We start from the raw sequence: 14868 nt of genomic DNA, 5'->3' as shown, positions 1-14868 counted from the left end.
CCAAGAAGAGTGTCTTAGGATTTTATTTGTTTTTCTCCTTACTATATAAGGATAAGAAACAATTGTAAGAGGCAGCTTTTAATCAAAATTTCAGAATTCTTCTCATGCCTTTGGCGTGTATTGCTTTGAGTGAGAGTGAGAGTGAGGATTTGCTTTCATCAATTGAACCAGGAATCTTGACTTACTTATCAACTATTCATTGTGGCATTTGTCAGATTCTCATCTAAATCCTTCGATCATTGGTGTTTCAGCTTCTCTAAGTGTGAGATGCCATAGGAGGTGGGTTTATCAAATCTTTGGATTCCATATCTACTTGTTCGTGTGGGTTTGAGGTTTGTACCATAGGGTTCCGCGTCATCCCAAGATTAAATATTCTGGATTGAATTTCTAGAAATAGAATAATAAAATAAATAACTTAAAGCAACCCAGCAGAAAGGAGGAGAAGGCACAGAGAAGGAGAAGGCAAAAAGAAATTATGAAAACAAGTGTGGAAAAATTATGGTTGTGCAACCTATTTATATAAGTCAAAATAGTTGTTAAATGTTATTCGCAGAATCGATAAAAATAAATTTAAAAATCAAGTTTCCAACTGCTTAAATCTGCAACAACCAAATCAAATAAAAAAGATTTTGAGAAATCTCTGCATATTAATATCGATTTGAAGATTAATTTGAAAAAGTAAAAATTTAAATGTTTATAGATGAGGTTTAAAATTTTGAAAAGATGAAAAATAAAAATTTGACAACTCTATATATCCTCACATGCAGAGTTCTTTTTTTTTTATATTAAATTTTCCAGAACAGCAAACCCAGCAAACTCAATCCCGTGGATGCAAGTTTTGCTCCTCCCACTTGTTCTTTATAAGCTTAATAAGTAGAACCCATTTATAAATTAAAATAAAATTCTTGTTACTAAACTACGTAGAATTTGAAATTTTTAAAATAGAAGACAGTTTCCACAATAATATAATTTCCAATTGTTCTCTTACTTTTTTTATATTATTTATATTAATAAAAAACTATTTAAATATATTTATTTTAAATCTTTTATGTTAATTAATTTTAAATACTTTTTAAATTCTACACAGATTAAAATTTTGCACTCCTATTTAATATATATATTACTGATAATTCTAATTGCAATAAGGAATAGAAAGTTTAAGTTTGGTATAAATATTGTTTACATTGTGAAAGTATACTAATTTATAAGTATAGCGAATCGATTAAATAAATATGCGGTGAAAATTAGTGATAATTAGTGATGATTTAATTTTTAAATAATTTTTTTTATGAAAGAAAAAAATCAACAGATGCAGCCAGGGGTGAGCAGTATTCGGTTTAAATCGAAAAAATCGACCGAATCGAACCGATTTGAGAATTTAGTTCGGTTTTTTATATATTTCGGTTTGGTTCGGTTTTTAATTTCAAAAATTTCAGTTATTTTGGTTTGGTTCGGTTTTAATCAGAAAAAAACCGAAAAAACTGAACCGAACCGATTAGTAATAATAATATATTTTTTCAATAATATATAGAAATTAAATCATATTAAGATTAAAATATTTTAATTAAATTTTAAAATATTAAAAATAAAGTGTAAAAAATAAAAAAATTATTAAAAATCGAAACCGATCAAACCGAACTGAATCGAACCGAATCAGACCGCTTCGGTTTCTGACCAAAATCGGTTCGGTTCGGTTTTCATAAACATTCAAATTTCGGTTTTCGGTTTATTCGGTTCGGTTCGGTTTTGAACCGAACCGACCGAATGCTCACCCCCAGATGCAGCAGTTTTCTCATTCATCTAAATAGTGTATAATTAAATCATTTTAAACATAATATAAGAATAATTATCGCTGGGAGTGCAATTTAACTACACTTAAAATTAAAAATATATTATTAATTATATTATTTTTAAAATCTTTAATAATATTATTAATGTGTAATATTAATTAAATCATTTTAAACATAATATAAGAATAATTATCGCTGGGAGTGCAATTTAACTACACTTAAAATTAAAAATATATTATTAATTATATTATTTTTAAAATCTTTAATAATATTATTAATGTGTAATATTATGTATAAACAAACATAACGCCAGTAAAGTTAGTGGTAAAAAAGACATAACTAGACAGTTGATCAGGACATTGACATGTTAGACAGTTGATAGGATATTGAAAAGTTGCCCGACGAAAAGGGCTAGAGCTTACGGCGGGTTTTCACGGATACCCGATCCGCCCAAACCCTATTAGGACGGATTTGGGTATTTACAAAACGGATTTGGGCGGATTCGGGTTTGAAAAATTTTACCCGTCTCGGATTCGGGTAGGGTTCGGGATTAGGTGATCGAATACCCATTACCCGAACCCGTTTAGCTATACTAACCCTAATTCCTTATCCCTAATTCATTTTCTCATTTTACTCGAGCTTCTCTCTCTGTCGGCGCCTCTCTCCCCCCTTCCCTTCCCATAATTTCCAATCGACGCCTCTCTCCCACTTCACTGACGACTGCCGGCAGCCCAGTCGGCACCGGCGACATCTGCTTCCTCTCCCCAGTCAGATATCTCCTTCTCTCTCTCCAGTCGGCGATATCTCCCACTTCCCAGTCAACGCATCTCAGTCAACGCATCTCTCCCCCACTTCACTTGACGAGTGCCGGCAGCTCAGTCGGCACCGGCAACGTCTCCTTTCTCTCCCCAGTTGACGATAAATCTTCTCTCTCTCCGGTCAGCGATATCTCCTTCTCTCTCTCCAGTGTGGCGACATCTCCCACTTCCCAGTCGGAGACAACTCTTCACTTACCAGGTTAATGTATTTTCCAGTTTAAATGTTATGCAGATAAACTTTACATCTTTTGGCACATTGATATATTTAGTCTCATGGATTGATTTTTTGAGCATCTTTTGTCAGGGTTTTTCTAACCTTTCTTTTTGCTGTTGTCATCTTCTCTTGTGGATTTTTTGGATGCTTAGCATTTGTCAATATTGTTTTGAATATTATACTGCAAACTGGGGGTTCTGGCTGAACTGCTAGTTTAGTAGTAAAGTAACACATACTGGAATTATGCTAGAAACATGAAAGAAAAAATACTCTTTTCTTTTTTCAGGCACTTAAAATGGTTTTGGAAAAGGAAAATTGGCTGAAATTACAATCAGATACTGTAAAAACAATCAGTTTTGATGGGCTTGTTGGGGATGGGGCACCCTTGATCGTTCCATCAGGTGGTGACTCCACTAATATCAGATTGCGTCATTCTCATAAACCATTGAATCTGGTTGACCCTACTGCTGAGAAGAATAGTTTTACAAGTCAGTCGGGTTCGGGTAGTGTGCGGGTATTGCTAAACGGATTTAGAACGGGTACGGGTAGTAAAATTAAAATACTAAACGGATTTGGGACGAGTTTGAGAATTTTATATATAATCGGGTTCGGATTTGGGTACTCCCAATTTCGTGGGTACCCTAGCTGTTGCCATCCCTACTCCCGAGTCATCATGGAATAAAGGTGAGCTGGAACCTTGTGCACCTACCAATTTCTATTTTGCTGCAATTGGGCTCCTGAATCTTCAGTTTGTTTCCAAAATTCATATCATTCCAGACTTCCAGTTGGCTAAAAAATGCATACTAAAAGAAAATACCAACAGATAATTCAACTAAGAAATAGAGAATACTTATTAATCCATAATTGAAGAAAAAATTTAATAATTCAATCGTAACAAAATACTACTCCTACATCTTAATAATTCTTTTCATTAATCTTTATTATAAAAGTGAGATAATTTTATGAGTGAAAGAAGAAAATAATACGTCAGAATCATAAAAATTTGTGAAATAGTTATTACCTTTAATAAAGATAAGAGTAAACTTAAAAAAAAAAACTCTCAGCTCTGGTGGACTTCAAATGATCCTCAAAGCTGTTCATAATTTCTATGCCAAATTCTCTGGCTCAATCTATCTGTTTATTGAGTGAAGTCTCAAATAGCAAGCAGGAGAAAGATTTGACATTTGAGTATACAAGATAGAAGAAGCCAAAAAGGAAAATCTAGTCATTGAAACATCTGATGTTCGCTCACACTTCACCATCCCAAAGTTCTTCAACTGTCCTGTAAACGCCGTAAGTCTCATCAACAAATCCAGTGCCCCTTATTAGCCGCACCTGCATGATTAAAACAAAACCATCATGTCAATCATCTAACGTAGAATTAAGTTAATTTCGCCCCAAAAAAACCTGAAACCTCTAAAAGGATTGAAAAATGTAACTTGGTGAGAGTACAGAATCATGCCTGCTCAATTTCAGAAAACTTGGCTAATAAATCTTCAGGAATAGACCAGTCAAAAACATCGAAGTTTTCCTTGATCCTTGCCTCATTCGTGCTCTTAGGCAATACACTGTGACCCATTTGCAGTCCCCATCGAAGAGCAACTTGTGCTGGTGTCTTGCCTAATTTCTCAGCAACTGCAGTGAGAATAGGATTCTTGAGAACCTGAATCTTGACAGTACCTGTTCCTGGGGAACCTAGTGGCGAATACCCCTGGAAAAAAAAACAGGCAAAAAGAAAACACCATGATTCTTATTTGTATGATCAACCAATCAGGGGTCAAGCCACAAGCACACATACATATTTTCCATCTTTCCGAAAAGGGTGGGCAAAATTTAGTTCAATCTATTCACCACAACAAAATCTACCAGGAGCCAGGTTATGGCGAAATAAGCCACCTCTGTTTTGAATACTCACAGTTAAGTGAATTCCCTTGGATTTACAATATTCATGAAGCTTTGGCTGCTGCCATACAGGATGAATCTCCACTTGGTTAACAGCAGGAGGAACACGTGCAACAGCTAGCAAATCTTCAAGCTTCTTTGCAGAGAAATTACTAACTCCAATAGCTCGAGCCTTGCCAGAATCAAACAGTGCTTCCATTGCACGCCATGTGCTGGGTATGTCAGGGCGTGTAAGGTTCTCAGGCTTAAAACCAACCGAACCTTTCTTCATACTGGCTGGCCAGTGAATCTTTAACCCAAAAAAAGAAACAATATCGTAAGCAAAATGGAATGTTTGTATGACCCAAGTTTTCCATTTCTTGGAATTTCAAGCAGACCCCAAAGCCACACAAAGAAAATGAATTCAAATTGCTTCAAAAATAAGTACTGGTTAGCAAGGCTATGAAGCAAAATATAAGGCTTTGATTGCAATGGTCATACCAGATACAGATCTACATAATCAAGTTGTAAGTCCTGCAGAGTTCTATTTAGTGCCACAGGAACATCCTCTGGTGCATGGTCAGTACACCTGCAGATCATTATAAACCCCGTTAATAATATACAGTAGCTTCAATTCTACAACTTTATGCTTAACCATAGATTACCAATTTATCTTTGATCCTGTTTGTGAATGAACCAACTTCACAATTCATATATTTCTCTTGCTTGAAATCATGAAATTTGCAATAATTCAATTCAATTGATTTTTTTATTAAAATAAAAGAATTTAATTTATTTTTACACTTAAAACAATTAGTTTAAAAGAATAAAAGTTTTGTATGATTGTATAGGAACTCAATTGAATTCTAACCCTTTTTGTTTGGATCCTTAATTGGTGCAATGGAATTGAGGAGAGATTAAAGAGGAGAAATGAAGAGAAAAGAAAAAAAAAAAAAAGAAAGAAATCAAATTTCTTTTCCATGGATTGGATAAAGGAGAAATAAAAATTTCTCTCCCAATAAAATTACTTTATTACCATAAGTTTTGGTTTTCTTTTTGCATGACATAAAGGGTATATAAGTACTTTTACATATATAATGATTTCTATTTCTTCTTCCATTCCTCTCCAAATTGAAGAAAAATATTTTGGGCTAGGGAAATTGAGACATCAAATTTCTCCTCCTTCCTCCTCTTTTCTCTCTTCTAATTTGGAGTAGAAAACTGAGTTTCATTTCTTTTCTCTTTTCTCCAATTCCCTTAATCCAACCAAAGGGATTCAATTCTTTCTTACAAATCATCTATTTCAAACAAGTAAGGAATTATAACAGAACAACTAATACCTACCAGAGTTTGGAGGTAATCCATAACTCTTCACGCTTCACTACGCCATCATCAAACAGCTTCTTCAGTACGGAACCAATCTGCAGAAACCAGAACACATTTATTGAGAATAAACATTAAATCAAACATAGCAGATACAAATGTGGGTTATAAGAATCATCACCTCCTTCTCATTGCCATAAACTGCAGCACAGTCGATGTGTCTATATCCAACCTGCATCAACAGACAACTGTAAGCATACTAGTAGCCAAACCAAAACCTAATTTGTTCTAGCCCCCTGTTTCTGAGAAGTCGAGTTCGAATACCCATTATAGCCAAACCCCAAGAAAAAAAACTCTAAAGCAATCAGCAAAGGAAGTGCGGCGCCAATACCTTAACGGCAGCAGTAACAGCATCACCGACAACGCCAGGGGAAGACTGCCAAGTGCCGAGCCCAACAGAAGGGATTTTGGCTCCGGTGTTCAACTGAAAAAATCGAATTGCATTGGCCATTTCTTGCAAAAACAAACACTACCCAAATCTTGATTTGAGAGAAAATAAGCAATGACTGATATATTTATAGAAGTGCAAATGATCTTCAAAAAGCGAAATTACAGGCGCCGGCCAGAATCTTTCTGGTGCGGTGCGCTTTCTCTTGAACAATCTTGAAAATGTGACGATTGCTGACCTACATACACACGTCAACTGAGCCGGTAATGCACATTCTTTGACTGGTCATTTTTTTTTGAATTTTGAAAGACATGATTGGCTGATACAATTTTGCTTTCTATTGAGTTGCCCTATCATTTTTTTACACGTAGACAACTCCGTGCGTATCATAGGCAGATGGCCGTTCACTCACCAAATCTCTCTAATTGTTTTGTTCCTCTTGATTTATTCTGGAACCGTCACACTCTTGCTTGCGTCCGGCTTGTATTTTAAATTTTAAATTTATTTTTTAAAAATATCAATAATTTATTACTTATATATATATATATATATATATATCTATCTTTCGTCCGGCAAAACGTGACCTTTATTTTCTAATTTTAATTTTTTTTAAATCACTTTTTAAAATAAAGATATGATTCCAGAAAAAAAATTATAAAATTTAAAGGTTTACTTGAAATTTTAAAAAAATATTAAGGGCTCAAAAAAAAAAAATCTAAGAAAAGCCTATATAGACTTTATATCTATTCATCTCATAAAAAGAGAAGTCTAAAAATAATAGAATATAAAGAAAAATTATATCTTAAGACTCTAAAATAATTTATTAATAATTTGATAAGTTTGGTAAATATTGATTAATTTTAAACTTTGAGGTAAAATATCTAACTAATCGATTTACTCAAACTTTAAAATTAAATTATAAATATTTTTATATCTTTGGAAAACTTTACAAATTAATTATTTTTATATCCTTGAAAAAATGTATAAATTAATACTTAAAAATTTTAATTAATTACCATTTTATTTTAAATATTAGAATCTGTTTGCTACATTTGAAGTATTTAAAAAAAATTGATTAATAGAAAATATTTTTCTAATTAAAAAAATCATTTTTAGAAAAAAATTTTATTTTATATATTTTGAAAATTTTATTAACACCTTTATATAAATTTAATAATATATTTTATTTTTAAATTAAAATTAGACAATAAAAATAAATTATTTTATTGACAGATATTTTTTAGAGAAAATATTTTTTAAAAATAATTTAAATTTTTGTAAATAAATGAATTCTTAATTTATAATTTTTTTTTCATAATGATTAACAAAAAAATTTATAATATGATTTGAAAGATAAGCTCTAAAAATAAAATACCAAAATTTTACAACCTAATTTAATTAGCAATAGAAAATTTGCCTCATGACATTTTTTTATATATAAAAAATTACCTGTGCTCATTATATTATGCATATTTTTAGAATAAACCTTTTCTAAATGAACTTGTAGTTATATTAGAAATAGAATGCATTAGTTTAAGATTTCTTAATGTTTATAATATTCTAATGAATTTAAGTATTTTTTTAAAAATATTTAAATATATAAATAATTATTGAATAAAATACTATTTGTAAAATTTAGACATCTATTTCTAAAAACATTTATTATACTCAAAATTTAAGGATTTCAGCATTGATAATTTAAATATTATCCATTTTCAGTTTTATAAAAATTTCTACTAATTAATTTTTTATATTAAAAATATTTTAAATTTTTTTATAATATTTAATAATTAAAATCAATCATGAGATTAATTAATGATTTTTGGAAATTTTAGAAATATTTAATAAATTTTTTAAAATTAATTAACTAATTAATAAATTTTTTTATCACATAAAATAAATAATATTTTTTATTTTTTAATATTCAATAATTAAAATTAACAAAAATACTAATTAATAAATTTTTAAAAATTAAAAAATATTTTAATATATTTTTTAAAATTAAAAAACTAATTAATAAATTTTTCTATAGGAATTAAATAATTTTTTATTATAATACTATATACTTTATAAAAATAATTTATTATTTACTTTTATGTTCAACTATTTATAAAATTATTTGTATATTACTTTATTGTTAAATATTATCTTTTATTATTTATTTTTATATAAAAATTTGTAAACATACTTCTATACAAACAGTTTTTAAGGAATAAATAACAAAAATTAAAAAATTATCTTTAATTTTAGAAAAATTAAAAAAAAAATCATTCAATGTTATCTACACATTTTAAATTTATTATATTTTCAATTTCATCGCTTAATTTCAATTTCTTTATTTTTATATTAATTTAATTAAAATATTATTTCTTTTTCTTTATTAAAGAATTTGAGTACGAAAACTCGAACCTAACTCTTCATAAATAATATATTTTTAATTATTTTATTAAATTAGATTAGACAATTAAAATATTATTTATTTTCCTTAATTTTTACATAATTTCATTTTTTTAATCAAAATTTAATAAATTTTAGATATTTTAGGCAGAACTAATATATTTATATTAACAACTTCATCCGTAAAATTAATTTTTATTATTTTTAATTATTAAATATAAACTTTTCAATTCTTTTAAATAGAATTAAAAAATTTTATTTTTTATTTATTTTTTTATAAAATTAAATAATAAATAAATATTCATCCTTATTTTATAATATTCTCCAAAAACTGAAACAAAAATTAAAATTATTTTCGTAAGTCGATTGTTTAAGCAAAGTGGTATTTGTGTAGAATTATTTCAAATCTTATCAATTTTCAGAATATCACAAATTAAGATTCACATGTAGTGTCATTTGATATTTTCTATGTACGAAAGCTGCTACTACATGAGCACTTATATATGAAATCTAGTTAAAAATTATTAATTAAGCGGTTTTTAGAGAATTTAAATTTAAATTTTATTTTATTTTTATTTCATTTTTTTATTTTTATTTTTGTTTAATCTCCTCAACTTATTTGGCAATTTTTTTTTTTTTAGAATTCAAGATGAAAATGAATAAAAAGTAAAATATATTTCAGAGGGGAGTATCACTCATTCTTTTACTTTACTTTCATTGCTTATGTGTTTATTTGTTTGATCTTGATGACATTGAGGACAATATCAAAAATAAGTTTCAGGTATAATTATCTCTGCATCTTTTTTTTTTATTATATTTTGCATAATTTTTTTTTCAGCAGTCTAATAAACTTTGAGTATAATATCCGGCTAGACCCCGACATTGGAATTCCTACTTTCCGGCGGAATCTCCGTTGCAATCCGGGATTCAAGGATGTCGGAGTCTTCCTGAAGGTAAAACAGAGGTTTTTCAAAATGTTTTTACATGTTTTATGGTTTTGAACAAGAAAAATTGAGTGTTGAAAAGGAAAAGACCAAGGGGACAATTGCCAGGTTCGGCCGCCGAAAGTGGCTTGCTTTTACTGCCACTGAATCCCCATTTCGGCTGCCGAAGGTGGTGGAGATGTGGGAGCAAGCTTAGGCTGCCGAAGAAGGTTTGCCGGCCACCTATAAAAGGCCCTTTGACCGGAAATGGAGTGTGTTTGAGCTCTCTTTTCGGACAAATGTAGGTTTTTGTTCTCATTTGGTTGATTTCACGTTTTCTTCCAAATCTTGCATGTTTTAACAAGTTTTTAACTTGGTTTTTGAAGTTTTAGCAAAGAAGGCAAAGTTTAGAGATTTGGAGATTTTGGATCGTTTTCCACCACATCTCTGAGTTAGAACCATTGATCCTCTCGATCTTCAAGAGGTAAGCATGGATCCTCACCTCCCCTTATGTTTTGAGCATGTTTTAAAGGGTTTAAGAGAGTTTTATGGCATGGTTTAGAGTGGATCTAAAAGTTGAGTATATGTTGATCATATGCTATATGTGATGTTTTGATGTTGTTGGTGGGGTTTAAACTAGGTTTTTAGGCCCCTATATGCATGGAAAATGGTATATGCATGTTATAGAGAGGTGGTATGCATGATATGGGTGTTTTTATAGGTTTTGGAGGCTGGAAACTTGAGTTTGGAACAGGTTCTGCCTGTCTGGGAAACCCAGGTTCGGCCGCCGAACCCCTTGAGGAGGCTATTTAGGCCGCCTAAACTCGCCCCCGAAAGATTGGACTTTCGTCTCTGGAGGGGAGTTTTGGCCGCCGAACATGCCGCCGAAGGTGGGTGACTTTAGGATCTGGAAGGATTTTCGGCCGCCGAACCCGCCCCCGAAAGTGTCTGACTTTCGGATTTGAAGGGACCTTCGGCCGCCGAACTGTAACCACCCGGAAGCCGGACCGCTACCGGCGCTAGGATCCAGATCGGCTTAAGGCCACCGGGACCCGTAGCAAGCCAATATACATCCTGAATACCTGTTTAATCCCATACATGATCAACAACATACATAAAAATTTTGAACTTTTCTTTCATTCATTCACCAAACTCAACCTGTGCATGCACTATTCATAACATAGGCATCAACCCCTCATTGAAGTCCTCATCAAATACTCCAATGGGGTAACATAACATAACATACATTAAGCTTGGTTTTCAATAATCATCATTAAACATTAAGATCATATATTAAAAAGGGATTTACAACATACTATGGTCAAGCACGGCTCTAAACTTCCATAAACATTATTACATTACATTCAATACTATACTTTTACATTACATCATATTCATGTCCACATCTAGCTATTACATAAAACAAGACTCTACTCTTGCTGACCTCCTGGTCTACCCTGTACCTGCAAACCTGGGGGTTAAGGGAGAAGGGTGAGCTATAAAGCCCAGTGAGCAGAATAATTAAACATTCAATTTAAATTTCATGCTTTCATGAAATGCAACACATCACAAATAAATCACATCAAGGATGAACTTGTCACCAATAGCCCACTACTCATTCCAATAGTGCCAGGGGCGTAGACTGGGCCTAGCTGGTCTTTCTCTTATATTACATTCATAACATAACATTTCAATATGCCAGGGGCGTAGAATGGGCCTCACTGGTCTTTCTCTTACATAGTGCCAGGGGCGTAGAATGGGCCTCACTGGTCTTCCATACCGTATCACATCATATCATAACATAGTGCGGCTAAAGGATCATCCAACATTCATCCACATCAACAACATATTATGCAATGCAACATATTCGTGAATTCTAATGCAAGCACCTTAGTATATCTCATGGCATTCATGATGCTTGTATCATGCTCAGAATTTATTTATTTACTTTGAAACATAATAAGGTATTCCACTCACCTCTGGCTGAAGCTCTGACAGACACAGAAGCAGCTGAACTCACTGCTGGGGTCCTCGGTTCCTCGGGTCCGAACCTACACAGGTGGACTCAAATGAGGGACCTAACATCCATAAACATGACTCTAAAATACTCCCCAAAAACCCCCTAAAACACCTTAAAACAATCACATAAATCATGCAAAGGAGGGCTAAATAGGGCACTTTCGGCGGCAGGTTCGGCGGCCGAAAGGCCCTTCAGAGCCGAAAGTCATGCACCTTCGGCGGCACTTTCGGCGGCCGAAGGTTCCCTCCAGAGACGAAACTCATGCATGTTCGGCGGCACCTTCGGCGGCCGAAAGTCCCTTCCAGAGCCGAAAGTCATCTTTCGGGGGCAGGGTTCGGCAGCCGATACATGCTACCACAGGCAGGTTCGGTGGCCGAAAGAGCCTTCGACTGCCGAACCTGAGTTCTTCCCAAAGGGTAGAAACTCAGTCTTCCTCATGCATAAACGCCTCCCAACACATTCAATCATGCATTTTCCTATTCTACAACATGCATACTCAAGCATACAAGCTCCTAGGGGCTTCAAATTATCCTAAACCCCATCTACAACACATCAAACAACCCACATTATTCATAAGCACACATTTAACCAAAAAATTCAACATAAACCTGCACATGCATTTCTACCCCAAGAAACTTCATAAAACTTGTTCAAAACATAAAAGGAACTATGGATCTACTCTTACCTCTTGAAGAACGAAAGGAGAGACGATCCAACTTGGAGATGGGAGAGATCTCAACTCTTTGGTCTCCAAGCTTCCAAAACTTGCTCTTTTGTTCAAATATCTTCAAATCAACATAAAGCTTGTTAAAACATGAAAGATTGAAGGAAAAACATCAAAAATGAACCATGGGAGAGCAGAAACTCACCGTGGCCGAAAATGGGGAGAAAACTCGCCCGTTTCGGCCATGGAGCTCTTATATAGGGGCTGCCAGACCACGTTTCGGCAGCCTAAAGTGCCTCCAAAACTCATGCAAGTTCGGCGGCCGAACATGAGGTTCGGCGGCCGAACCTTTGAAACTTTCGGAAGCCTAACTTGCCCCCCTAAACCATCTCACATTCGGCGGCCGAACTTGAGGTTCGGCGGCCGAACCTGGAAATGTCTCCTTGGTCTTTTTCATTCAAAAACTCAATTTCTTTCTTTCTTAAAATCATAAAATACATTAAAACATTTTATAAAAACATGATTTTGCCCTTCTAGAGGTTTCCGACATCCGAGATTCTACCGGACGGTAGGAATTCCGATACCGGAGTCTAGCCGGGTATTACATTCTTCCCCCCTTAAGAACATTCATCCCCGAATGTTCACCAAACAAACACAGCATGGCATAAAACATGAACATCCAGACAAAACACATAAAACTCACCTTAGAAGAGATGAGGATATTGCTGCAGCATGGACCCCCGTGTCTCCCAGGTACATTCTTCAATGTTGTGGTGATTCCAAAGGACTTTCACCATCGGGATTTTCTTGTTCCTTAGCTTCCTGATCTAGGTGTCTAGGATCCGTACTGGCTGCTCAACATAAGTGAGATCCTCTTGGATCTCCACATCAGGTTCACTAAGAACCTTGCCTGGATCTGACACGAACTTTCTTAACATAGAAACATGGAAAACCGGATGGATCCTCTCCATTGAAGCAGGTAAGTCCAGCTTATACGATACATTCCCGATCTTTTGCAAGATTTCAAAGGGTCCGATGTACCGTGGAGCTAGCTTACCTTTCTTTCCAAACCGAATCACCCCTTTCATTGAAGACACCTTGAGCAATACCAAATCCCCCTCCTAAAACTCCACTTGCCTTCTGCGGATATCTGCATAACTTTTCTGCCTGCTAACAGCAGTCTTGATCCTTTATCTGATTATGGGCACCACTCTGCTGGTGATCTCTACTAGCTCAGGCCCTGCCAAGGCCTTTTCTCCAACTTCTTCCCAACAAACAGGCGACCTGCACTTCCTTCCATACAAAGCTTCATATGGGGCCATCCTTATGCTAGCATGATGGCTGTTATTGTAGGCAAACTCCACCAAAGGTAGGTGCTGCCTCCAAGAACCGCCAAAATCTAGCACACACATTCTGAGCATATCCTCTATTGTTTGGATGGTCCTCTCTGATTGTCCGTCCGTCTGTGGATGGAAAGCAGTGCTAAAATCCAACCTGGTACCCATAGCATTCTGCAGACTCCGCCAAAACCTGGAGGTGAACTGGGGCCCTCTATCCGACACTATTGAAACAGGAACCCCATGCAGTCTGACAATCTCATCAACATACACCTGCGCTAACTTGTCCACAGAGTAGTTACTCCTAACAGGAATGAAGTGAGCAGATTTGGTCAGTCTGTCCACAATCACCTATATGGAGTCTAATCTATTGGACGCCGCCGGTAGCCCCACCACGAAGTCCATAGCTATGTTCTCCCATTTCCACTCTGGAATAGGTAGTGGGTTAAGCATTCTAGCCGGCTTCTGATGTTCCAGTTTCACCCTCTGACATACTTTGCAGGCTGACACAAACTGTGCCACTTCTCTCTTCATAGCTGGCCACCAATACACTCTCTTCAAATCTTGATACATTTTGGTGGCTCTGGGGTGAACACTGTATCTGGCATTATGAGCCTCTCTCATAATGTCTCCTTTTAGCCCTACGTCATCTGGTACACATAATCTGCTCCCATAGCGGAGGATCCCCTTGCTGTCAAATCTGAACTCTCCATTCTTGCCTGACTGAACAGTCCTGGCAATCTTCACTAACTCTGGGTCCTCATGCTGTTTCTAAGCCACCTGCTCCAGAAACACGGGTGCCACTCTCATCTGGGCTACTAAAGCACCTGTACCAGACAACTCCAACTGCAAACCTTCATTGATGAGCTCGAAGAACTGCCTCACTACTGGCCTCCTCTCTGCTGAAATGTGGGACAAACTGCCAAGTGATTTCCGGCTTAAGGCGTCTGCCACAACATTCGCCCTACCCGGATGGTACTGGATCTTGCAATCATATTCACTAAGCAGTTCTACCCATCTTCTCTGCCTCAGATTCAGATCTCTCTGACTCAA

At 34.7% G+C, this 14868-nt stretch overlaps 1 protein-coding gene across 1 annotated transcript; it reads right to left on the bottom strand.

Moving 5' to 3' along the window:
- Positions 1-3890: 3890 nt before the first annotated feature.
- Positions 3891-6766, bottom strand: LOC122721226 (NADPH-dependent aldo-keto reductase, chloroplastic-like). Its single transcript, XM_043959236.1, has 7 exons — positions 6418-6766; positions 6208-6258; positions 6048-6124; positions 5205-5292; positions 4738-5013; positions 4285-4533; positions 3891-4157 (listed from the first exon to the last, which is right to left on the bottom strand). The coding sequence occupies exons 1-7, from the start codon at positions 6535-6537 to the stop codon at positions 4071-4073; spliced, it is 948 nt and encodes a 315-aa protein (XP_043815171.1). The 5' UTR covers positions 6538-6766; the 3' UTR covers positions 3891-4070.
- Positions 6767-14868: the final 8102 nt, after the last annotated feature.

Source organism: Manihot esculenta, chromosome 8, assembly GCF_001659605.2.
Source record: "Manihot esculenta cultivar AM560-2 chromosome 8, M.esculenta_v8, whole genome shotgun sequence".
Taxonomy (NCBI): domain Eukaryota; kingdom Viridiplantae; phylum Streptophyta; class Magnoliopsida; order Malpighiales; family Euphorbiaceae; genus Manihot; species Manihot esculenta.
Note: the sequence above shows the minus strand (reverse complement) of the source record. Positions and strands in the feature narration are given on the sequence as shown.

What these genes read in the sequence shown, in the direction of transcription:
- LOC122721226 (XM_043959236.1), bottom strand. Translation starts at nt 6,537, where the DNA reads ATGGCCAATGCAATTCGATTTTTTCAGTTGAACACCGGAGCCAAAATC. An exon ending in CCAAGGGAATTCACTTAACT is followed by an intron (nt 4,534 to 4,737) that starts GTGAGTATTCAA and finishes TTTTTTTTCCAG; the next exon opens with GGGTATTCGCCACTAGGTTC. An exon ending in AGTTTTCTGAAATTGAGCAG is followed by an intron (nt 4,158 to 4,284) that starts GCATGATTCTGT and finishes TTAATCATGCAG; the next exon opens with GTGCGGCTAATAAGGGGCAC.